The 15,974-nt window shown below is 40.6% G+C and overlaps 1 protein-coding gene across 1 annotated transcript in view; it reads left to right on the top strand.

Annotated features, from left to right (window-relative positions):
* The window catches only part of LOC6650990 (serine-rich adhesin for platelets), a 37,448-nt gene that overhangs the window by 18,567 nt on the left and 2,907 nt on the right, over positions 1-15,974 (top strand). Inside the window, exons 2-5 of the mRNA XM_002073296.4 lie at positions 8,544-8,776; positions 8,852-9,080; positions 13,262-13,400; positions 13,476-13,832. Of these exons, the coding sequence (XP_002073332.3) occupies positions 8,544-8,776; positions 8,852-9,080; positions 13,262-13,400; positions 13,476-13,832 (958 nt within the window). The remainder of the gene's footprint in view (positions 1-8,543; positions 8,777-8,851; positions 9,081-13,261; positions 13,401-13,475; positions 13,833-15,974) is intronic.

Raw genomic sequence — 15,974 nt, 5'->3', positions numbered from 1 at the left:
GAAGAAAAGCTCTCGTAATAGACAAACAATGAGCATAATGAATCGTTAAAGCATCATGTAATGAAGCAACGGAAACAAAGCAATTTGTGTAAGCTTCCACAGAGTTAGGGAGTTTAATGAATCCTAGAATAGAAACGAAGTATACGTGAAAATGAAAATAGAGTGCTCAAGTTAATGATGATTTCTGAATGGTGAATGAAAGTGAACGAGCGGTGATAGAAAGCAAAATCGAAGCATTCGACGCTTTATGTGCCTCATAAGGGGAATGTCAATTGCTGGGGCAAAAGATGCCTCTAGCTAAACCCAAAACAAAAAAAAAAAAATTGAATGAACGATGGGGACGACGAATGATGATGTAAGGGAATAGGGAATAAGTGGGGGAGACATGCCTAGCTAGGTGTTTAAGTTAAGCGAAGCGTTAACAGTACACAAATACAGTAATAGCAATAAAACGAAATAAAGTAAAGAAAAAGAAACTGTGTAAATATTAAAAGAGACATGGAAATGAAATGCGAGCTTGTGTATAAGTGGATAGATTGCCTAGGGGCGAAAGATGATATACTTTTACGAGACAGTCATTAAAAGCCACAACAATTACATTTGTGTTAATGAAAAGATTACATAAACAGAGTAAGTCTCAAATAACTGCAAAATTTAGTTCATCGTCAGTTTGCTATTCCTATATACATGAATATTTTATATTATTTTCAATTTAACTTTAAAGTTCTTATGACAAAGTTGTTAAAGAGCATTAATATTCAAATAGATGTATGGCATATTATCCATTTCCCTTATTCTCTTTATCCGGACTTCAAAATTGCTGAAGTGTGAAAATGAAAATTTCAGTAGGCCTACCTTTGGGAATTTAGCCAGAATCTGTTTCTACTTCAAGGTGGTGGCTTATTCTATCTGGCCAGTGATTGCCAATGCATTGATATTGGCAGTGAAACTTACATACATATTTAATATGCCATGGAATCCATTAAAATAGAAATGTGTTGATATAAAACTTGTTCGAAATTTAATTGAATTTTGTTTTTATGTAGGTATGTATGTTCTTCTCTCTTATTTTGCCTCCTGTCTGGACTCTCTAAAAGTAGCGAGTGATTTTTTGTAGAGATGTACACACATATACATATGAACGAGAACAAATATTTAATGTGTGCCTTGGGATATACTGGAGAAATGCTGGAGTGTAGTGTGTAGTAGATTCCAAGAAGAGACAAATGGGATACTGCATATATAGTATGAAAGTTGTTGCTCTAAGCTGACAGCTGTCAATGGGCAAGGGAACAAAGCTGAGACAAAGATGAGCTTCCGCTGGGTAAGCGAAAATTAAAGTTATGCCAAATAATAATATGTAGCATATGGATAAAGATAAGCAGTTGGCAAAATTTTGATATGGGATACAAAATTCCAATAGAGGAAAATATTTGATTATGAAATTGAAAGCAATATATTATATTAGATGACTTGAAAGTTGAATATAGATTAATTTCCATATCCATTGATTGCATTTCTCATGTGATCTAAACTTAGTTTTAATTGAATTAAAGATTTAAACATTTGCCATGAATGGACGGATATTTCTGTTAGATAAGACTTTGTCTAGTTCTTTCCATTCAAAATGAAATCCTTACCTGAATACATAAGTAAATCAGATATCAATTTGAAGTCATATTCACGCATATGGAAACCTTTTTCGAATGCAAATGAGTCTAATAAATCTTTTGCCCAGTATTGTCAAACAGAATATGCATTGGTTTTACTTTCTCTCTTTCTCTCCCTCTCTCTTATCATTTCTTCGCTTTAAATTCCTTCTTTTGTCATTGTTTCTACTTTTGTCCAAAGCCAAGACCATCAGTTAAGCCTTCCCTTTAGCACACATTACGCATACGACGCTTTGTACCTCGGCCCTGGCAGACATCAAACAAAGCTGTCCCAAAGTAATAAACATATAAAGGAAAAAAAGAAAACTTTCCTTCTTGCTTGCTTCTAAAAATAAAAGTGTCAGCGACACCAACGAAAAAATTAACAAATAACCGAAGCTGTGAAATACCCTTTTATCTCTAGAGGTAATCCTTGATATGCTACATAGTTATTTGGATGCGATTTTAGATTTGGTACTTAGCAAGTAGAGACGATCTGCGCAAATTGGACTGATCAATAGCATATATTGTCTGACTTTTGCCTCTTCAACAAAGGAAAAGGCAAACGTGAAAGCACCTTCTCGGCTGCTCTAGTAAGCACATCCTTGTGGGTCACACGAAAGCAAAAGTCATTTGCATTATTGCCAGCTTGCTTAGCTTGCCTCACCTGCATGAATGTCAAGAACTTGAAACGAAATCAAAAGTCAAAGGAGGCGATGCCAACAAGAAGGGAGGACAAAAATAAAATGAAGATGCCACCTGTCAAGGCAAATTGCGCAAAGCAAATGAGTTCAAAGTCGACACAAGGAGGCACACACACACACACACACACACAGACAGGTTGTCGAGGCAAAAAGGCAACACCACTAACCATTCTTGGCCTCGATAGAACCCACCATCACCATCATTCAATCCACACAATGTCAACCACCACCATACTGGCCATTCTGCCAAGAACAGTTTTCGATTTCCGCTTGAGCCCCGAGCTGTGGGCAATTGAGGCAAATGCGTTTATGGCACAACGATCCAAATCGAAAGACCATTAAATAGTTTACTTTATGCATGGCAGGCAGATTTTTACCCTACGGTTATTTACTCTATCTGCCAGATGTCCGTTAACTGATGATGTCGATGATGTTCCTGTTGATAATGATGATGATGATGAACCCGTCAAAAGGATAAACCATGTTAACACCAACACCAACAATTCGGCCAACAACAAGCTATCCAAGTTTTCCAGTATACTTTTCTTTTTTCTATGCCTTCACCAGCATGTGTTTAGGTGTACATATGTAAGAGTGTGTGTGTGTGTGTGTGTGTATGTGTTGGGGTGTGTTAGTACGTTAGTTGATTGTAGTCTTTTGCCTTATGCACGTAGTCACCGCATGTTCCGTTTTGGGTTCCACTTCCTTGTTTTTTACTCCCCAGCAAGTTATGCGGAAGTGTCTATCATATGCATGTTAATAGCTTCCATTGCCGACTTTATCCCAGTTTGAAGTGCCCCGTCTCTATTCTCCTTTGGCAAAGGAAGTCTTGGAAGTTTATAGCTCAAAGCTATGGACTTATAGGATAGACTTAAACTAGGACAGGAATGTCTGGTCCATAGCCAATGACATGACACACGAATTGTTGGAAAAAAAACTAATGCCAACGGAAATTGCATTGCCTTTCTAAGGACTACAGCCAAAATTGAATTTCACTGCATATGTAAATAGAAGAAGTGGATAAAAGAAAATAAATTCAGCTTAATTAATATTGATTATTATTAATATATGTATTTACTTTAGAGTGTTTATCAAATTAATCCATATTCAAAACATTTACCATAGACTTTGTATATGTGAATTGAAGCTTTTGATCAATTTAACCATTAAAGTTCATGATGCAATTTTTAAGTTACATCGTATGCCCTTTACCCCTGCCATTGTCACATGTTGTCACTTTTTGTGTGCTGTCAATGTAAATATTTGACCCCACAAATAGCAACATCAGAACCAATGCCCCGAACAACCAACAGTAACCAGCAACAAGCAAAGTTAACAACAACATTTACAACTAGCAACAGCAGCTGCAAAAACATTCTGATGGACATTTTGCATCGTTTTTTTTATTTAAACTTCAAATTTATGATTTTTTAAACTGTGGATGAGATGATACCTCATAAAAAAGTCAATGTGAAAAGGGTCCATACAAGTGTATGTCTATCTATGACAATTAAATATTGCATTAAAGTATATCTTTCATTTATTGAGTAAGTAAGTCGTCTCGCCGACTTTGGTATACCATGCACCAAGCATACAAATATTTTAAATTTAGACAAGTGTTGGTCTATTAAATTGTTGGCCTCATCATAGCATATGCTATCTCGTGAGTAAGTATATTAGCTCCACTAAATGTCCCAACAAAAAAACCAAACTCTCAAATTAACATCCTCTGTTGGGGTATAAAAACAAGCTGAGCAACCTCAAAAACATACATCTCACAAGGGTCAGAGGAACAAGAATATAAATAAGAACAACATGTATATATGTAGGTGTACATTTGTATCTACCAACACACATACATATATGTATACACACATGTAAATACATATAACTAAATGTATACATATGCATAAACATATGCGAATTCATGCAAATGTGTCAACGTGTCACGGGTAAAAAAAGGAAAAAAATAAAATGAAAATGAAAACGATATTTGCATGCAAACGGGCCAAAAGTCAAAAACTGTTACGAGTTGGATCCGTCAAAAGCATTCCGTTAGATGGCTAACAACAGAGCAGCTCTGCCAATTTCGGCGCCCCTCATAAATTTGGATGACAGCAGAGGTGACAACGTGTCAACAAGCGCCGCGGGTGGCTTATAAGCTCATACGCATCCTCACACACACACACACACACAAGCACACACAAACACACACATACAGACGACACTGACACACACATGAAGACAGCAGTCAAGCCAATTATGCGAGAAATTTAAAGCAAGCGCTCAAAAGCAGGCAATACTTTAAATGATTGATTATTAGGCGGCTAAAATCTGAGAGATAATTGGAATTGTGTTTTTGTACCACACCTCACACAACACCCAACTGTTGTCTTCGGGCATAAATAGAACTCCACACCATTTCTCTCTCTCTCTCTCGTGTCCCCTCGCCATGTCCTTCTATCGTTGGTATACCTGTCAACTGTCTATTAAACATCAATGCACCACACGGGGTATTGAAAGGCAAAAGCTATGGCAAGAGCCCTACAAAAGGGGACGAAAAGGAAAATGTATGAACTGGGAGTGCGGGAGGAGCGAGTGAATGAGAACAGGAGCCCCTTTACGTGTTGCTCCTGCTATGGCTGTTGCTGTTGCTGTTGTCGGCTCTTGTAAGTGGCTGTCACTGTCACATGCCAAACGCAATACGAAAAGGAAATAGAATTTGCCACGTTCCCACCACCAAATGCGCCATAATTCTTTTATTTATTTCTGCTTCTTTTTCTTCTGCTTCTCACACATCTCTTTGATTTGTTATTGAAATTGTTATTGTTGCTGGTTTGTGGCAAACAGCAACAAATTGGGTTGGCTTATTTTATAATCACAGCAATTTACAAGTTGGCGTAAAAATTCTCGTTTCTTTTTTTCCTTTTGCTCCTTTTTTCACCTTTATATTTGCATTTTATTATCGCTCGCCCTTTTTTTTATTGACACAAATCATTTAGATTTTGTGTATTTGTGTATATGTTTATGTGTGAGTTTTATTTGCTGACAGACATTTGATATTTCACTTTTTTGATTGGTTTGTGCTTTATGTTGATGTGTTTTTTTTTCAGGATTATTTGCAATGTTTTTCCAGCAAATTTTCATTTACACAATTGGAGGGTAAAAGAGTTATGACAAGGAATCAATTTGGTTGGAGACACTGAAGAAGTTCTTGCAAAAGTTTATTTAAGTGAAAGGGTTTTTTTTGCTTGTAAAGATTTCGATTCTGAATTTCGATTTCTATGGTTTACATCCTTTTCCATGAAATATAGAAGGCAATATTATTTGTCTTCTGGCAAACTTTCATAAACTAATATTCATTGAGTAAAGCAAAGCCACTTAGCCGATCAGGAAGGCAAACACACAAAAACCCTTTCCGCCATTGTCCGAGCAAACAGAATTAGCTTAGATTTAATTGATGTGAATCTGCTGAATGTGGATGCTGGATACCAAAATCGAAACCAGAATTGAAATCGATGCCAAGCCAGAGGCAACAAAAGAGTTCCCTCTCCCATAATACAGCACACAACCAAAAAGGCTTTGCACTTTCACTAAAATCGATGGTCGGGTATAGTGGAAAGTCCTTTCATTCATAAATCATACACTTTTACCCGATATTGCCTTTTTGTTCGTTGTTTCGCTGCTGACTGGCCGCTTGTTTGTTTGCTTTAGTTTACCAACGCAGAAAAAAATATACAAATATTTGCGTATTGTTGTTGCTTTTGTTCCTATTGCTCTGATGGCATACAAAAGCTTATGTTATCATAAGGAGGGGGCGTGTCAATATATACCCAGCCATATATAAACGTATATGTACATGTACAAACGATTTTTGGTCGATTTCTCATCTCTCACTTCCTGTTTGTCTCTATCTCGCGCTCTCACTTCATTTGGCAAATAACCGAATCATTAGTAGAAGCAAGGCTGCTTCCGTCCGCCATGTGTTTCGCCTCCGAACGCTTTTTTAGAATTTTACCAGTTTGGCATTTCCTTCTAAGCTTTCTTTTTTTGCGACCCACTAAAACTTACAACAAATTAAATAAGTTTCAACGCTTTTACCAAGTCATTTTCGTTCCCCTTCATCTGCCCGCTACTTATTTGTGTTTAAGTTTAGTTTTATGACGAGTCTCGGCTCGACTCGGCTAACTTCCTATGCCTTTTCCCCCAACTCTTGCTCTTGAACTCGCAGTTCCTTGCCGTGCCCCTCGAAGTATGCAAAACAAAATCTCCTCACAAAAGAAATCAGCTAAAAATTTATTTGCCCTAAAACTGAAGACAAGAGGCAAGGAAACTTTTCTGCTTTTGTTGGAAATTTGTTTCGCATTTGTAAGTTGAAATGTTTTGTAAGCGAACAAAACAAAACAAAGCAAGACAAAAAAAAAAAACAAGAGCCAAAATACAAAAAAAAAAAAATAAAATACAAATAAAAGCATTGCCCTATGGCAGACCTCAGAACCTCAGCTTGTCCTTCGCTTTATGTGTGTCTGTGCCTGGCCGAAGAAGAACTTTCCCATTAAATGAAGGGAAATCCAGAAAGGAAAACCAAAAAAACAACGACAGAGGCAGCACACAAAAAAAAAAAACCGAAACTTAGGTTCCACATTCGCATCCGCCACGACTTTCCTGTTCCTTCCCCCAGCATTGCTTTTAAACAAAAAACTTGCTTTACATTTGCCTTATATTTTCTTCTTTTTTTTTATTCTTTCGCAGTCCAATGCCAGGTTTAATTTAATTTAACTTGTTCCCTTTTGCCATTTTTCTTAAACAAATTTCCATCACTGCCATCCCATTTACCCAAATCCCTCCCCCTTGAAAAGGGGCCTAAAATTGATCTTATTGACACTTTAGCCTGGGCACAAATCGTCTGGGACTGGCCTACTTTTAGCTGAGCGCAATGACCGTGTCATTTGTAACATTCTGTGTGAGTCAATGGACAATATTGAAGGACAGAGGAAAGAAAGTTTGATTATAAGGAATAGGGGAAAGCAGGAGGAGCTACTGAATCACCATTCATGATATAGGCAGGGGGCGGACATTATTGCAATTTGAGAGCTTTATGGGGTCGATGGGAGGTAGGACTTTACTTAGACCTACACCTACTTAACTGGAATTGAGCCTGAATGCTTGACAAATGTTCTCTGGCCATAAACAGTGCTTTATGAGTGTCTGTGCAACAGTTTGTTGCCTCATTTTCTTTTTCTGACACAGTAAATTTGAAAAGCTTTTAGGCCAGATTTAATATTAAATATGGTAATGGATATTTTGGTAATGAATACAAAGAGTTCTCACTGGTTAAAAGACAATGAATATAAATACGAAATATACAAGTTTTAGCAGTAATAATTCAAAATAAATAATATAAATTCTTCAATTATAAGCTATGTTCAATCAATAATAAGTTTTGCATTTAAAAAAAAATGTTTCATTAAAGAATGACAAGAAAGCAAATCCATTTTCGTTTCCTGGTTTCAATATGTGTGATTGTGTGTTTGTGTGTGTGTGTGTGCTAAGTAAACTCAGTTACCCAATGGCAATACGATATTCATGCTCTTGTTCAGATTTCAGTCCCAAATCCCGCTTACACGCGCCAGCACACAATCCCACTCACCCATTTACTGGTCGACACAATAAGAAAGTACGTATCAGTCACTTCCCACTAGACACAACTCCTTCTTCTCCTCCGGAGCTCCGGGCATGGCATTTTCAGCATCCACAATACTTTTTATGAGGATGACTGCCAGCCGTTAGGACCTACATAGCTGAGTTATGGCATCCAACAGCTGCGCAAAACTATAGCCAACATCTCATATGCGAACGCTGCTTGGGAAATGTATGTATGTTGCATAAGTATCTTTGGGGATGAGGTGTAGGTGGGTGAACGAAATATGAGCATCGCACGAAATAAGAAATATACAAGGAAAATCAAATAAAATGGCCGAGCGACAGTTGGTTAGTGGGTGCGACTTGTATCCCGCTGTGGCCAACGTTTTGCTCACCCAGGGCAACTGCATTGTTGTCCAGGTACTACAATATCATATACCTATATTGCATTTACCAAATGTGGACATAAGTCAGGCGTTGAATATTTATTAACTCGACTAATATTCGTTGTGGCCTTCTGGTCACTCTTTTTCATTCGGTTTGCCAGGCTATTTTCCTTTGGGCTCGGAGCATTGTTTGACCTGGATATGTCTGGATGTATTGTTCTGTACGGCAAGCATAATGCATTTATGTACCATCTCTGTGGACCGATATTTGTCGCTGCGTTATCCAATGCGATTTGGACGAAATAAAACAAGACGACGGGTTACCCTAAAGATTGTATTTGTCTGGCTGCTCAGCATTGCCATGAGCCTGCCACTGAGTCTAATGTATTCAAAGGTAAGTTCAGTTCGAAAAACTTGCCACTTGCCACAACTCTAACTACTAACTTTCTATTATCTTTTTTCTTGCCAGAATCATGCCTCGGTGCTTGTGAATGGAACATGCCAGATACCCGATCCGGTTTACAAGCTGGTCGGCTCCATTGTGTGCTTTTACATTCCGCTGGGCGTGATGCTACTCACCTATTGTCTTACCGTACGATTGTTGGCCAGGCAGCGTCAAAATTTGGGCGGTGGCCAACAGACGGCTGCCGGGACACCGGGTTGGGCCAGCGGATGGCTTGGACAAGGTCCTGCCTTGGGTAAGTGCAACTTTTCCCATTTTAATAATACCCAAGTGGGCGTCGGTAATGGACTTTTTGGCACTCCCAGGGCCAACACAGCTGTCAGAGTTTTATATGATTTTCGGTTTGTCTAAGCAAAAAACCAAAACGAAAAATTAGATTTGTGTCTCTCTCTTTTTTTTTGACTGCACTTTTTGCTTTTTATGATCAAAACTTTAAATGACACCCAAAAAACACACGAAAACCAGGAGCCAGCAGGCAGGAAGTAGGGCAGGAAACTATGTAAACAATCCTCTATCTACATATATAGGCAGCATAGTAGAATGTTTGGTACCAAACTTGCCCAAGCCGCAGCAATGCACATACAACGGACATTGCCATCGACATTGAACAGGAGAAAAAACACTCACACACATGGACGAGGGGTAGAATAGATTTCTTGATCCTGATGCACTACTGTTAGTCCCCAGTGCATATGGATGTGTAGATAGCTAATTTCTGTGTTGCCCTACATTGAGAGCCATCAACGTAAATGGCTTGTAATTCTATGTGAAAGTCCTTTAAAGAGCTTTTCAGCTTTTTTTTTTTGAAACTTTTAGGGCATTTCGTGAATAAAAATTTGGTGATTTCCATATGCAAATACTCTTGGAATCAGCAAGGACCAAGCATTACACTATTTTATGGAAAACCAAGTAGAGTCCTTTATTGGAAATGGTTTAGTGTCTACTAGGAGTTTGAATTTTAGATTTTTTAAAGTTTGCATTTCCCTTTGAGCATTGTTTCGGCACAAATGTACCAAATTGATAAAAAAGTAAGCATATTTAATGGCTTTTTTCTCGACTGCAGACAAATCTCTCGCATTGCAGAGCATTTGAGAGGCAATCACACGAGAATCAGGACACTCTAACATTCCACGGCGCATTGCGGCATCCGGTTTTCGCTTGAGTGTTTGTAGTATTTGCAGCTGTATTGGTGTTAGTGGACTGCAGATGGGTGTGTAAATGTTTTTTTTTTTTTTTTTTTTTAATTCTATTTATTTAACAAATTATTTACATATAACAGTGAGGCAACATACAGTATACGTACAATACATTAAGATACAATACGTACACTACAGTAATATACAAGAAAAATGACAAGAACTGCTGCGGGACGGCCGAAAGGTAATGCTTCACAGCAGTCGAGTTGTTTTTAATGCCGTACCTCCACCCCTGCCCTCCGGCGTTCGGCTAATCGCAGATCGCGCATCGCGTTAGCTGCGAAGGAGTTTACCGCATCCCACTTACGTGGACTCGAGATCATCTCCTCTATCAGGTTATCAACTGTAAGGGTGGTACCCACTTCTTGGAATAGCACTTCCCGTTCGCCAGAGAAGCGATTGCATTCAAACATTACATGCTCTGCATCTTCAATGACGCCGTCCCCGCAGGACGGGCAGAAGGGGGATGCGTCGTGTCCGAAACGGTGTAGGTAATACCTAAAACATCCATGCCCACTGATGAATTGCGTAAGATGGAAATTTACGGCACCGTGTTGCCTACCAATCCACGCACGTACATCTGAAATCATTCTGTGGGTCCAACGCCCCTTGGAGGATTGATCCCACCTCTGCTGCCAGGTGGCTATACTTCTCCTTCTAGCGTCAGCCCTCTTCTCCCTCCTAGATGGCCCATCCTCAAGCGAAGATGCTACTAGTCGAGCTTCCTCTATCTGTAGCTCGATCGGAACCATTCCCGCAATAACCAGTGCGGCGTCGTCGGAGATGGTCCTGAAACCGCAACATACCCTGAGCGCGCTGAGACGATATGCTGCCCGGATACCTCTGGTATAGCTCTCTGTCTTTACTGCATCTGCCCATACCTGTGCCGCGTAGAGAATGATGGATGTTGTAACGCTAGAGAGTAGCAGTCTTCTTTCTTGTCTGGGGCCGCGGGTGTTCAGCATGATTCTCGCTAAAGCCCTCGCTGACTCCAGAGCCTTTGCGTGCACATGCTCCAGATGTTCTCGAAAGCATAGCCGCGTATCCAGCCAAACTCCAAGGTACCGAATAGCCCGCTTCGAGCATATGATAGAGCGACCGTCTCGACCCGTTTCCTGCTGCTTATTAGGACAAGCTCCGTTTTGTGCGCTGCTAGTTGTAGGCCCACCGAACGCAGCCACTCTGTGATGAGCAAGATCGCCTCGTTCGCCAACGCCTCCGCTTTCGCGACTTCTTTTGCCACTATGACCAGAGCTACATCGTCAGCATATCCAACGGTTTCGCAGCCAGCCGGCAGGTTCAAGCGAAGGATCCCGTCATACATAATGTTCCACAACAGCGGCCCCAAAACGGAGCCTTGGGGTACCCCTGCGGAAACCGAGTATGATGATTGGCCGTTTGTTGTGCTGAAGCACAGTTGCCTGTCCTCGAAGTAGCTCCAGATAATTGCGCGTAGATACTCTGGGACTCCAAAGTTATATAATGCATCCAAAATACATCCCCAGTCTGCAGTATTGAAAGCATTTTTAACATCTAGCGTGACAATCAGACAGTACTCCTTCGTCCCAAGCTTCCATCGAGTGCCTTCTATGGCTGCCGCGGCTATACTGACAACCTTGCCAATGGCGTCGACCGTCGATTTGGCTTTGCGAAATCCAAATTGATTGGATGATAGGTCCCCTCCGGCATTTATAGCTCTGTGAAGCCGGGTACATATAAGACCCTCTAGAACTTTCCCCATAGTATCCACCAGGCAGATGGGCCTGTAAGATGAGGCCGTTCCTGCGGGTTTCCCTGGTTTCGGGATCAGAACCAATTTTTGCCGTTTCCAGATCGTGGGGAAAACTCCTTCATCTAGGCATTTATTGTATGTCTCATAAAATGAGTCTGGGCGCAGCGCCATTGCCAGTTTGAGGGCCCGGTTGGGGATGGCATCTGGTCCTGGTGCCTTACTCGGCTTTAGTTGGCTTGTTGCGGCCACGATTTCCTGTATTGACACAGGTTCAGTGACATAACTTCCTGCAGCTGGTGTGGCGGGACGTCTACTATGGAGTGAGTTATCCTTACGCGGGAATAATTCTGTGACTATGGAGCTAAGTTGCTCCGCTTCTAAAGGTGTGTGATTTCTATTTGCATATATGCGCTTTACGACGATTTTATACGCCTTCCCCCAGGGGTCTTGCTCTGCTGAGTCACATAGTCTTAGAAAAATTTCCCTCTTAGTTGCCCAAATAGTGTGCTTTAATGTCGTCCTTACCGAGCTAAATTCGTGCTGCAGCTGTGGCCAGTTTTCAGCATCACGGCGTCTAGCCCTTTGGTATCGTCTCCTGGCTGCAAGACACTTTTTTCGCAGATCGCTGATGTTTTGATTCCACCAATATACAGACTTGTGGTGCCTTGTGTATGCACCACATTGCTGCATGCCCGCATCGCATGCTCTCTCGACCATTTTGGAGATACGGTGAGCCATAACCTCTGCTTCATCCTGTTCCCAGTCGCAGCTATTGAGTGCCGCTGTAAATTCCTGCAAGTTAAGCGTGTTTATCTTATATTTTTTATCTTGAGTATCATTAGCATTTGGTGGGCGGCCAGGTTCTTCCACTGCAAAAACGATGGCCTCGTGGTCACTTGCAGTATAAGTATCGCTTATTTTCCATGACGACGATGGATAAAGGCCGCTGCTGGTGAAAGTGAGATTTATAATTGATCCCATTCCTGCGCGCCTGAACGTAAATTGGGAGCCGCTGTTTAATAGGACAACGTCTGCGGCAGCAAACGTCTCTAAAAGTACACGCCCTCTTGCATTGGTAAAGGGGCTGCCCCACTCTACCGCCCACGCGTTGAAGTCGCCGCCAACAATAACGCGGTTGTGGTTTCTTATATCCGTAATCAGATCGTCCAATGAGGGTGTGTAAATGTGTGTGTGTGTGTGTGTGTGTGTGTGTGTGTGTGTGTGTGTGTGTGTGTGTGTGTGTGTGTGTGTGGCAATGTGTGATTGTTTTATACTTGGATGCAGTTATTTTAAGCTAAATCTCTTGCCGTAGAACTATGGCATTTAATGGCAACGCGCTGGCACGTCGCATTGATGCAGGATTCGTTGTGTATCCTTTTTGTCTGTTCGTGCGAATTTATTAGCCCATTTGAGCTTTGCCTAAACTAAACCTTACACAGACTGCAATTTAATGGCAACTTGCCTGTATTAACTCTTCCGTTCACACAGAGCGACGCTGCACCTGGCGCCGTCTACTGAAACCAGGCCAAAGTCACGCCTCATCAGTGCTGCATGCCCACTCGGCAAATTCAACGGATACGGATCTAAGCACATTGGACAATCACGAACTCTGGCTACCTGACTCAAGGTGACTAGCCGAACAACAAAAAGCCCAGATCACAGAATATTTTGGTAATATAATTTGCATGTTTTCCCTTTACAGCATTAAGGAGCCCACGCCCACTACTATGACGGCACTACATCAATTTGGTGCTGAAATGTTAAAGCTATCACGAGGTCTAGAGTCGGTGGCTTCCTCATCCACCACTGGCTCGCCCACTAAATCCGAATTTTCCATATCAAATCATTTGCAATTCCCCTGCAGTCCACAACGCTATGCTTGCCATCAGCAGCAGCAGCAGCAGCATTTGCCAGGAGGTGTCTATCATCAGCAGATCTCGCCTAAAAGTAGACAGGGCCAGACAACTCTGGGACTTTCGACCACAACGCTGGGAATAGAGCGCGAGAGCACACGGAATTCACTGGCCAGCAGTCGCTTGGGCGGCGAACAGAGCGATGGGTAAGTTAACTATGCTAAATTCCAAAAGCCCATTAAATATTTCGAAAGTCAGTTCAAGTTCGTCGACAACCTGATGGGCATACTGAAAAAGGTTGCCTGATTAAATTCATCTATTAGATAAATTGTTAAGATTTAATTGATAGATTGTGTATACACTGTTTGGCCAAGTTAACTTAAAGCTGAACAACAAATTCAAGATGATGCTGAGATACCGTTACTAGGTCCTGGTAAAGCAATTCCGAATAAAGCTTGCTAAAATGTTAACCAACATGAACGATTTCTTCACCTGACAAAAGGACAAACAGCTGAGGAGGACCAGCAAACCGTCTTTTTTTTTTTTGTCAGCGAGATCCTTTCTTCTGCCATACATACTTGGAAACCTTTTTGTTGCCATGTCCTGACCACACCAAAAGCCAAAAGGAAAGGGACTTACCTTGCAATCGTCTCTTATTCTTTGCTTTGTGCCTCGTTTATTTTTCTGTTTTTCTTTTCTTAGATATATATATATATATATATACATTTCCTAATGCTCCTTTTTTGCGGCATCGCCTTTTATTGTCCTTCCGTTCTTTGACTTGTTGTGAAATTTTTCGTAATAATTAATTTTTTTTAACGTTTACGTTTCCCTTTTCTTCATTTTCTTTATTTTTTTTCTTTTTTTGTTTTTTTTCGTTCGCATTTTAAATGGCATTTGAGCTGCTCAAGTGATTTTGGCGCCAGTAGAACCAGCAGCAGCGACTGCGACGCAAACTGAGCTGCTGCCGCTGTCTCTGCCGCTGCCACTACCACGGCCTTTTGGGTAAATGTGTTTTTCATTAATTTTCTAATTTTAGTTGACTGGCTTATGTTTTGGGATAAGAGCTGCTAAGAGAAATTCAATTAAAAGGCAAAAAATTGAAATTATAAAAAGCATGGAATTTTGGCCTTGATTTTTTTTTTAATATAATAATGAAACAGGGCAATGAGTTTGAGAAATTAGTAAAAGAGTAAGTGAGGTGGAAATTTGATAATTTAAAAAAACAAGAAACCTACATGTATATAAAGATTTTCAATTTTGTTCAATTTCTCTTGATTTCAAATGTGCAAATATTCAATAGAGTAAAATTTATAACTCTTCGATAACCTAGTTTGCTTTATAAAATCCACTCTTTATGGACTATGTATATATGAAAGTTGGTTGGCTTAAAGCTTTCATCATTGGCCCCATTCCGTTTATGTATATGGCCATATTCTGACTATGCTCTTTTCGTGTTTTTTTTTGTTCATTTTTTTTTTAGTTGATGCCATTTTTCGGCTGCCCATTGTGCCATCATATTTGGCCGTTTGTTCGACAGTTGAACGAATTTGCGCAATCAATAAAATGGATTTCGGCTTTAGCTTTTTGTACGCGCCTTGCCAAAATTGGCTCTCCATTTAAGCCCGATTCGAGACGCAGACGGAAACGAGGCCAAGCTGACTCGGATGCTAGAGCGACTTTTAATTGTTTGACAATTTGTCGTCTCATGCATTTTTGACAGGCCAAAAGAATTTAACAAATGATGTTGGCTCTTGGCGTTGACATAAAACCCTCCAAATACAATATATATGTATGTATATACACACACACATAGACTCTTGTGTGTATGTATGTTGGTTCCATTACAATCAGCAAAAGCTGTGCCTTCAAGTTTCCTTACGGCAATGCCGACTAGATGAGTTTGGCAGATGTTTAATTCCTTTGTGGCTGAAACACAATAACGAACTCAGTGTCAGTGAGTCTTTGTCTTTTTACTGCACAATGATGATATCGAAGGAAGGCAACGGAGTAAAGGAAGCTGCCTGACAGCCTCGTCTCCTTAGTCATGTCTCAACGCATCACAATTTATGCGCACGTCCCTTGCAAACAAATCAAAAACGCGGAGACTGCATAATGAGCTAAGACCTTCCTCTTTTCAATTTCCCTTCCCCCCCACGCGCTCAATGCTTTCACACTCGGCAGTTGGCCCAACATCTTCATTAGCAGATACTTTAAGACACCCACAACCGACATTTTCATCCATAACCCAACTGACAATGCCAGCGTCTTGGGCAAATGAAGTCGGTGTGAATTTGCATGCAAAGCTAAATGGCGGCAAGAACAAAAAAACCGCAAAGCCAATGTGA

The sequence above is a fragment of the Drosophila willistoni genome, chromosome 3R (genome assembly GCF_018902025.1).
Source record: "Drosophila willistoni isolate 14030-0811.24 chromosome 3R, UCI_dwil_1.1, whole genome shotgun sequence".
NCBI lineage: Eukaryota > Metazoa > Arthropoda > Insecta > Diptera > Drosophilidae > Drosophila > Drosophila willistoni.
This window is presented reverse-complemented; position numbering and strand designations above follow the sequence as displayed.